General features: G+C 44.5%; 1 protein-coding gene across 1 annotated transcript in view; it reads left to right on the forward strand.

Moving 5' to 3' along the window:
- Positions 1-6,432, forward strand: part of LOC139415897 (mastermind-like protein 2) — a 143,173-nt gene extending 136,741 nt beyond the window's left edge. The window contains exons 3-6 of the mRNA XM_071164048.1: positions 572-664; positions 1,147-1,204; positions 2,936-3,177; positions 3,261-6,432. Coding sequence (XP_071020149.1) covers positions 572-664; positions 1,147-1,204; positions 2,936-3,177; positions 3,261-4,286 — 1,419 coding nt within the window. The 3' untranslated portion in view covers positions 4,287-6,432. The remainder of the gene's footprint in view (positions 1-571; positions 665-1,146; positions 1,205-2,935; positions 3,178-3,260) is intronic.
- The last annotated feature ends 3,568 nt before the right edge of the window (positions 6,433-10,000 follow it).

A 10,000-nucleotide genomic window follows, 5' to 3' on the forward strand; every position in this document is an offset into this window, starting at 1 on the left:
AGCAACGGCGGGATGGGGGAGGGAGGGAGGGAGGGAGGTGGGAGGGAGGGAGGGAGGGAGGGAGGGAGGGAGGGGGGGAGGGAGGGAGCAACGGAGGGAGGGAGGGAGCAACGAAAGGATCGGGGAGGGAGGGAGGGAGGGAGGGAGGGAGGGGGGAAGAGTTGCTCACGTGGGAACGACTGATTGGGGACAGTCTAGATGGCCAACACAAACAAATAGCCTTGGCTCTGGGAACCACTTGGAACACACACACACACACACACACACAGTTATTTACGACCCCACCGGTCGGGAAGGAAGGAGGCCATGTTTTATAACAAAGCAGGGAAACGACTTGTCTGGCTGTGGGTCTTTTTTGTTCTTAGACATACCTTTATTTGGATAGGCATTTCATTTCTTTCTGCACCCCGAACCAAATCTCCTGTGCATGCTTTTTGGTCATGAAAGGAAAGCATTTTGTTATCATGAAAATTAGCACATTTTCTACATTTTGCTTCTCTGTTATGTCTATATCTGACCATTATCTTTTTCTCTCTCCCCCCCCCCCCACCCCCACCCACCCTCTCTCCAGGAGCAGATCCCAGGTCTTCAGGACCCATCTGTCCCCCGTTCAACCCAGACCAACTACAACAACCTGCTGCTCATCAGGAGGCACCTACAACAGGTACTGAGGGAGGTAGAGAGAGAGATAGAGAAAGAGGTATAGAGAGAGGTAAGGAGGGGGTAGAGAGAGGTAGAGAGTCAGGTAGAGAGAGATAGGAAGAGAGGGAGATAGGGAGGGAGATGGAGAGAGGTAGAGAGAGAGGTAAGGAGGGGGGTAGAGAGAGAGATAGAGAAAGAGGTAGAGAGAGAGGTAAGGAGGGGGGTAGAGAGAGGTAGAGAGTCAGGTAGAGAGAGATAGGGAGAGAGGGAGGTAGAGAGAGGTAAGGAGGGGGGTAGAGAGAGGTAGAGAGTCAGGTAGAGAGAGATAGGGAGAGAGGGAGGTAGAGAGGGAGATAGAGAGGTAAGGAGAGAGGTAGAGAGGGAGGTAGAGAGAGAGAAATTGACCGACAGACAGACAGGGTCTTGGGCTTTTTGAAGTGTTTGATTTTTGGCCAGTGTCTTTGTGTTAGTAGATAAATACGGGGATGTTGTGTTGTTCACCAGGAGCAGAAGAGGCAGATGGAACAGATGACTGAGTGTCAGCAGGGGACAACATTTACAGGTACAGTCAAACTCCACACTAACATGTAAATATAAACTCAGCAAAAAAAGAAACGTCCCTTTTTCAGGACCCTGTCTTTCAAAGATAATTAATCCAAATCTAAATAACTTCACAGATCTTCATTGTAAAGGGTTTAAACACTGTTTCCCATGCTTGTTCAATGAACCATAAACAATTAATGAACATGCACCTGTGGAACGGTCATTAAGACACTAACAGCTTACAGACGGTAGACAATTAAGGTCACAGTTATGAAAACTTAGGACACTAAAGAGTCCTTTTTACTGACTCTGAGAAACACCAAAAGAAAGATTCCCAGGGTCGCTGCTTATCTGTGTGAATGTGCTTTAGGCATGCTGCAAGGAGGCATGAGGACTGCACATGTGGCCAGCGCAATAAATTGCAATGTCCGTACTGTGAGACGCCTAAGACAGCGCTACATGGAGACGGGACAGACAGCTGATCATCCTCACAGTGGCAGACCACGTGTAACAACACCTGCACAGGATCGGTACAGCCGAACATCACACCTACGGGACAGGTACAGGATGGAAACAACAACTGCCCGAGTTACACCAGGAACGCACAATCCCTCCATCAGTGCTCAGACTGTCAGTGCTCAGACTGAGCGAGGCTGGACTGAGGGCTTGTAGGCCTGTTGTAAGGCAGGTCCTCACCAGACATCACCGGCAACAACGTTGCCTATGGGCACAAACCCACCGTTGCTGGACCAGACAGGACTGGCAAAAAGTGCTCTTCACTGACGAGTCTCAGTTTTGTCTCACCAGGGGTGATGGTTGGATTCACGTTTATCGTCGAAGGAATGAGCGTTACACTGAGGCCTGTACTCTGGAGCGGTATCGATTTGGAGGTGGAGGGTCCGTCATGGTCTGGGGTGGTGTGTCACAGCATCATCGGACTGAGCTTGTTGTCATTGCAGGCAATCTCAATGCTGTGTGTTACAGGGAAGACATCCTCCTCCCTCATGTGGTACCCTTCCTGCAGGCTCATCCTGACATGACCCTCCCGCATGACAATGCCACCAGCTATACTGCTCGTTCTGTGCATGATTTCCTGCAAGACAGGAATGTCAGTGTTCTGCCATGGCCAGAGAAGAGCCCGGATCTCAATCCCATTGAGCACGTCTGGGACCTGTTGGATCGGAGGGTGAGGCCTAAGGCCATTCCCCACAGAAATGTCCGGGAACTTGCAGGTGCCTTGGTGGAAGAGTGGGGTAACATCTCACAGCAAGAACTGGCAAATCTGGTGCAGTCCATGAGGAGGAGATGCACTGCAGTACTTAATGCAGCTGGTGGCCACACCAGATACTGACTTTTCCCCCCTTTGTTCAGGGACACATTATTCCATTTCTGTTGGTCACATGTCTGTGGAACTTGTTCAGTTTATGTCTCAGTTGTTGAATCTTGTTATGTTCATACAAATATTTACACATGATACGTTTGCTAAAAATAAACGCAGTTGACAGTGAGAGGACGTTTATGTCTCGTTTTATTTTCCTATTCATTCCAGGAAGTATTATCTAAATAATCTTGGCTTTCATTATCTCTAGCAGGTACTCAACATGACATGAAATTAGAAGTATGGATATTCTCTGGTCTTATACTCGCTATCTTCTTCCCCCGCTATCTCCTTCCCTCGCTGTCTCCTTCCCTTTCTTCTCTCTCTGTCTCCTTCCCTCACTTCTCTCTCTATCTCCTTGCCTCTTTCTAGGTGGTGGTCGGCCTCTCCCTCCAGATTGTGTTGGAGGCGGTGGTTACCCCCTGGGTGTTCCCCAGCTATCCCACGGTGGTCCCCTCCCATCTGGGCCCGGTCACCTCTCCCTTCCCCCTGGACATCCAGGCCAGCCAGGCCAACCTGGACCCCCAGGATCTCTCACCCAAGTGGGCAGGCCGGTAGGCGCCTTCATGGGTGGTCCTCCAGGCTCCAAGCAGCCCCTCTATCACCCTTCACAGGTAAGATAAACTAACAGTTGAGACAAGACAGTTGTTTTTGTGTTTTTCTTGCATTTCCTCATTCTCCTTGTTGTTGTTTACAGGGTGGAGAGTTTGTTGGTGCTGGTGGTATGCCAATGAGACAACCACAGTTGGCACACGGCATGATGGGAATGGGCGGTCCTGCTGGTCCTCCTAGGCCTGGGATGCAGCAACAGGTGTCCAGGATGGGGATGACAATCGGGGGGTTGGGGCCCGGGTCAGGGCCTGGGTCGGGGTCTGGTCACCCACAGCATCTACGACAGCATCCACTGCACCATAGTGGTGGAGGGGCACCACTCCCTCGTATGATGTTTACCGCTCAGCAAACACACCAACACCAACAGACTGCAATGTGGCCTCCTCAGCAGCAGGGGGGGCTAGTGAATTCCATGCAGCATCGCATGCCCTGCAGCGATGGCCACATGGACCCGTTGGCTAATCACCAGCAGTCGCACGGACACATATTTCCTGGAGGGGGTGGAGGCGCCAACGGAAGCTGCAACCCGAACCCTAACGCCCAGTTTACCCAGCAGGCATTGCGGTCGGGGATGCCCGGAGGCGGGGGTGGTAACAATTTTGCCCCCCACCAAGGACCTCCATCGTTACCCTCCAACCAAGGGGTCGGGGTGCCGTCCTTACCCAGGAGACTGATGCAGAAGCTGGGTGTATCCACGGCAGGGCAGCCCCTACCCTCCATGGTCCACCAAGGGCTTCAGCCTGGTATGAGGCCCAGGGGACCCCTCTCGGCCCTGGCTGGAATGAAACCCATTCCCCCTGGTATGATCCACCACCCAGGCCACGGTATGGCCCCACCTAGCTATCCTGCCTCTGGGGCCGTCGTCGCCAAACACCCACACCAACATCCCCATCCCCATGGGCCTGGGTATGGACCAGGTCAGGGGAACCCTGGACACAAGCTACCCCCGTATGAGTACACTCAACGGGGGCAGAGTAATGGGGGGATGGGGGGTAGACCTGGTGGTGGTGGAGGAGGGGAGGTAGACTTTATTGATACTCTGGTGGGGTCGAACGAGGACTGGCTCAATAACCTCACTATGATAGACGAGTACCTGGAGCAGAACTCATAGGAGTGTGGTCAAAGGTTAAATGTCAGGGGTCAGTAAATTGACCTCATTCCTGTATAGAAACACTGGGGTTAGGAGTGTGACATGGACAGGGGATATAAAGGGCGTATGAAGGATTTATAACTAGTAATAACAGGTGTGTGTACATTTCTAGAAGGTTGTAGAAAGTGCCATGGTTATACCTAACTTGAATGGACGGTTTGAGTGAATGTGATTGGTTGCTTCAGAGTGATCGGAGCACTACACAGCCAATCCGCTGCTGCCGCATAAACCAACCTCCCACCCCAAAATGGCTACATTCCCCGCAAGGTGTGCTGTCCCTTATCGCTGGAGGCCATATTGGAAAGAGGGAATGGACTTAAAACGGAACTCACGGAACACATGGAACACACAGAACCTCATCATCACATGGTTTCCTGGGAAACAGAAGCTTCACTCTAAAGAGCTAGCAACAGAGTAGTGGAGTCCAAGCATTCTCATTGGTTGTTTCTGTGTCTGAAGCTTGAACAGTGGACTAATAAAGTTATTTGAAATCCTCGCCCTTGTAGGGATTTCTCCTATCAAAGGGATATGTGTATAAAACACACTGTGATTGGATAAAATCAATGTCCTCCAGCAATGCAATTGGTCCACTGTTTTTCAGTGTATTATTGTGATCTGTTTCTAAAATAGCAGTTGAATTTGCAACACCAAATCTGAGGTTTACTTTTGTATCAAAGTCATTGAGTGTGATTTGGAAGCATAGCTCAAAAACACAACAATTGCAGATTAACCATTCTGATTATCTCCTGCTCTCACATAAGGTCTTTGATCCAGTCAAAAGTGAATTAATACACAGGGAAATACAGCCAATCCCTGATCAATTTGGGGTAATATAAATCACTGATTGGCCAAAGGAACTACAGAGGTGATCAGCCAATGTTGCCATGGCAATTTGTTATCACTATTTTGATTGGGATCAGGTGTGTGGGGGCTTGTAAATAGTAAACTATTTTGATTGGGATCAGGTGTGTGGGGGCTTGTAAATAGTAAACTATTTTGGTAAACTGTATCATACACAAAAGAGAAGTACACATATTTATACTTCTTTTCTGCAGATTAAAAGTCTTCAGATTCCCTTTGTACATAAATAATAAAAATAAAAATATTGAAATTATAGCTCACAAAATGAAATCTGTTTTACACTAGAATAATCTCATTTGAATTTGTTTTAAATATGCAAGACAATACAGTTTGGTTTTTTTCTCAGTAATACTGTGTATTACAATGTTATTACATAATTGTTATGTTTTTGACATAACGTGACTCCTGGTGCCCCAATGGCAAAAGGGTTCTTTTGAAAGGTGATGGAGAACATTTTCCGAACACACACACACCATCTCTCCATCTCTCACTCTGGCACTATCCCGCACTCCATACCTGTGAGGTGAAAGTTGATCATCTTGGTCCATCTACTGTAGTGTAATATCTTTGTTCACAGACAATATATCTGTCGATTTAGACATTATCAACATTTCATTACAATCCAAGACTACAATATATTCTGATCTGTATGACCTTTTCACAAGGTAAACAACGTGTAAAATGGAAGGCACTATCATAGAATTAGAATGAGTAGAACAGGCACACCCATTCAACTCAATTGTGCTATTGGGTTCCAATTCCTTTCGTTTCGTTCTATTTCTAATGGCACTTTGCTATGTATGTCATTCCAATACCCACAACAATCTACTGTGCCGCACTCCATAAGAACACATGTAAATAGTCTATAGAGTTGGCTCCTCTCCTTGTCTCCTTTCCTTCATTCACACTGATCTGAACAAAATTACTGGTCGGGTGAAAGCTGGTTTGCTAGTAGGATTCCGCCATATTGCTTTCACCTATCCTATTCCTATCCATTCACATTGGTGCTGATGACAGAGAGGAGACTAGGAGAGTAAGCTTGTTATGACTATTAGGAGGCACCCCCAGTAGGGTTTCCCCTACCTTAGGACCACACGGCGATTTATAAGCCATGACAAGGGGTTCATCGATTATCTGTGATTACATTTTTGTTCTTGTCTTGAGTTTTTTTTATTTTATATATATAATAAACTGTATAGATGGAAAAAAATCATGAAAATAAATGCCGTCTGGCTTTTTTATTTCACACTGTTTCTGCCAAGTTCTGTTTTTTACTCTGTTTTTTAATAACTCCCTTCCTTTTCCACTTATTTTTCATTCCCGAGGTGTTGCCTAGTTTAATTACCATGTCTAAACAATAGCCTTCCACTCCTATTCTTCCCTTTGTCTAGCATGCGTCACGTTGACACGTTCCACCTTCCATGATGTTAGCTAGTGGCGGCCTCTAGTGGTCATTCTATGAACTACACATATAACCTCCTGGGCATTTTAATGTGTCACGTAATGAGCACAGGACAAAGATTTCCCAGCAATTCTGCAGTTAACGTGATTCATGACAACGTCGCACTATGGAACCATAGTGGGGGAAACCTTGTTCACTTCTCAAGCTTTCTCTCTGAACTTATTTTGAACCCAAAGGCTTTCACATGTATGCACACACACACACACACACACACTTTCTCCCGGAGATTGTGGTTAACAGTCATCCCACACGTCTACAGAAAGCAGAAGCTCTGTGTGTGCATGTGGAGGAGTGTTTGTGTGAGTTTGCGTGCATGTGTGTGAAGCGTGTGTGCGTGTAGAGCGTGTGTATGGCGGTCGTATGCATCATTGAACTAGCATGCATTTAGCTGCAGGAAACAAATGCCCTCTCATGATGTTTCTCTATGAAGTAGCCTGAATCTCTCCACCCGATGTCATTATTGTGTGTGTGTGTGTGTGTGTGTGTGTGTGTGTGTGTGTGTGTGTGTGTGTGTGTGTGTGTGCAGAGATGGGCGGTATTTGTGTTACATGTATATGAAATACGTATTTCACTTATTTTGCCATATTTATTTCACAGGCCTGAACTATAATTCAATGTATTTTGTAACAACGTACTTTCCGGGCCAGTAATTTATATTTTACAAATACAAAATACTTTTCTATATAATTTTTTATAGTGGTTCACAATTTTGTGGACCCTTTCAACCTGCTTTGGTATAAGAAGTCTGATGGCACTATGGTGTGTTAAGAGTGTCTGCCTGCTAAATGTCCAAAATGTACAATGTAAAAATTAACACTTGCAAAGCATGCTGGGTATTATTGTAATGAGCTCCGCCACAAAACAAGGCCAATAATTATATCCTGTGTGCTTTGCATTTTTACATTTACATTTACGTTTTGGTCATTTAGCAGACACTCTTATCCAGAGTGTCAGAGTCAGTGCATTCAACTAAGTTAGATAAAGAACTGCATATCACAGTCCTTTGTTACTGAGAATGTTGTTGTTGTTGTAGTGAGGCATTTGAAATGATAAAATACTCCAATATACCTGTATTTTATGTAAATACAATACTTTCAAAAGTATTTAGTATTTCAGTTTGATACATTGGTCTATATAGTGTCTTGTAAACTCAGCAAAAAAAAGAAACGGCCCTTTTTCAGGACCCTGTCTTTCAAAGATAATTCCTAAAAATCAAAATAACTCTTCATTGTAAAGGGTTTAAACACTGTTTCCCATGCTTGTTCAATGAACCATAAACAATTAATGAACATGCACCTGTGGAACGGTCATTAAGACACTAACAGCTTACAGACGGTAGGCAATTAAGGTCACAGTTATGAAAACTTAGGACACTAAAGAGGCCTTTCTACTGATTCTGAGAAACACCAAAAGAAAGATGCCCAGGGTCCCTGCTGAACGTGCCTTAGGCATGCTGCAAGGAGGCATGAGGACTGCAGATGTGGCCAGGGCAATGAATTGCAATGTCCGTATTGTGAGATGCCTAAGACAGCGCTACAGGGAGACAGGACGGACAGCTGATCGTCCTCACAGTGGCAAACCACGTGTAACAACACCTGCACAGGATCGGTACATCCGAACATCACACCTGCGGGACAGGTACAGGATGGCAACAACAACTGCCCGAGTTACACCAGGAACGCACAATCCCTCCATCAGTGCTCAGACTGTCCGCAATAGGCTGAGAGAGGCTGGACTGAGGGCTCCAGCCTGTTGTAAAGGCATTTTCAGCCATTCCTGAACCTGAGACCAGAAACAGGCTACCTGACGCATGCACAAATCTGGGGACACCTAGCTATCCACTGATGCGATGTGATCATTCTCGCTCATTTTTCAGAATAAAAGCCTGAAACTATGTCTAAAGACTGTTCACACCCTGTGGAAGCCATAGGGAAAGGAATCTGGTTGATGTCCCTTTAAATGGAGGATAGGCTTGCAATGGAACAGAGTAGTTTCAGAAAAACAGCACTTCCTGGTTGGATTTTCCTCAGGTTTTCTCCTGCAAAATCAGTTCTGTTATACTCACAGACAATATTTTGACAGTTTTGGAAACTGTATAGTGTTTTCTATTCTAATATGACTATTATATGCATATTCTAGCTTCTAGGCCTGAGAAATAGGCAGTTTACTTTGGGATTTTTTTTTATCCAAACATCAAAATACTGCCCCCTTGCTTCAAGAGGTTTTAATAGCCTCAAGAAGTTCTTCCTCTGTAATTTGCCCTTCGCACTGATCTTTCTGTACATTTGTTAATTTTCCAGTTTTTATATTATTTGGAAAGAATTCCTTACCATAATCTTCATTCAGTGGGAGAGGATGAGACGGAAAAGAGAACATCTGCCTAAAATAATTGGCTTCCTCTTTTAAAATATAATTCGGAGAATCATAGATAACTCCGACTTCAGTAACGAGTTTCTGCAATTATTTTTTGTTAGCGTTCCTGTATTGGAGATTCATGAAGAATTTTGTGCATTTTTCTCCAGATTCCATCCAGTTTGTTTTATTTTTTTAATAGTTTACATTAGATCGTTCTTGAACAAGTTCCTCAAGTTCTTTTTGTTTTTCCTCTAAATTATTTTGTATCTCTGTAGTATCATTTTTATTGCTATCTACCTGTACTATTAGTTCATGGATTTCACTTGTTAGTCTTGTCTCTTTAGCCAGAAACTGCTTTTTTATTATTGATGAATATTGAATTGAATGACCCCTGAAGATACATTTAAAGGTATCCCAAACAATAAGGGGATTTGCTGAAGCTATATGATACTGGAAAATTCAGTTATACATTTTTTTGTCTAAGTTAAAAATAAGTTGTCCTCCAGTAAACTTTGATTAAATTTCCAATATCCCCATCCATGTGGAAAATCTATAAGAAGATGTGAATGTCAATTAGATGAGGATCCGATCGCATTCTGTCTCCTATTAAAACTTTTTTAACCTTTGGTACAAGAGAGAAAGAGACAAGAAAGTAGTCAATACGACTAGCTTGATTAAGCCTCCTTCATGAATATCTCACTTGGTCGCGATTTTTAGTCTCCAAATATCCACTATTTCTAATGTATCCATAATATTTGTGATTTCCTTAAGGGCATAGTGATGATAGTTTGTAGAGTAATTACCTTTACGGTCCATTGAGGTACTTATTAACACTGTGTTATAGTCTCCTACCATAATGATTAGATCATTTGTTGCCTATAAGTTCAATAAATTGGTATAACTGTTTTTGAAGAAGTGTGGATCATCCTGATTTGGACCATATAGATTAATGAGACAAATGTCATTTTCATCCACTTTCATATTCAAAAGGATCCAC

The sequence above is a fragment of the Oncorhynchus clarkii genome, chromosome 9 (assembly GCF_045791955.1).
Source record: "Oncorhynchus clarkii lewisi isolate Uvic-CL-2024 chromosome 9, UVic_Ocla_1.0, whole genome shotgun sequence".
Taxonomy (NCBI): domain Eukaryota; kingdom Metazoa; phylum Chordata; class Actinopteri; order Salmoniformes; family Salmonidae; genus Oncorhynchus; species Oncorhynchus clarkii.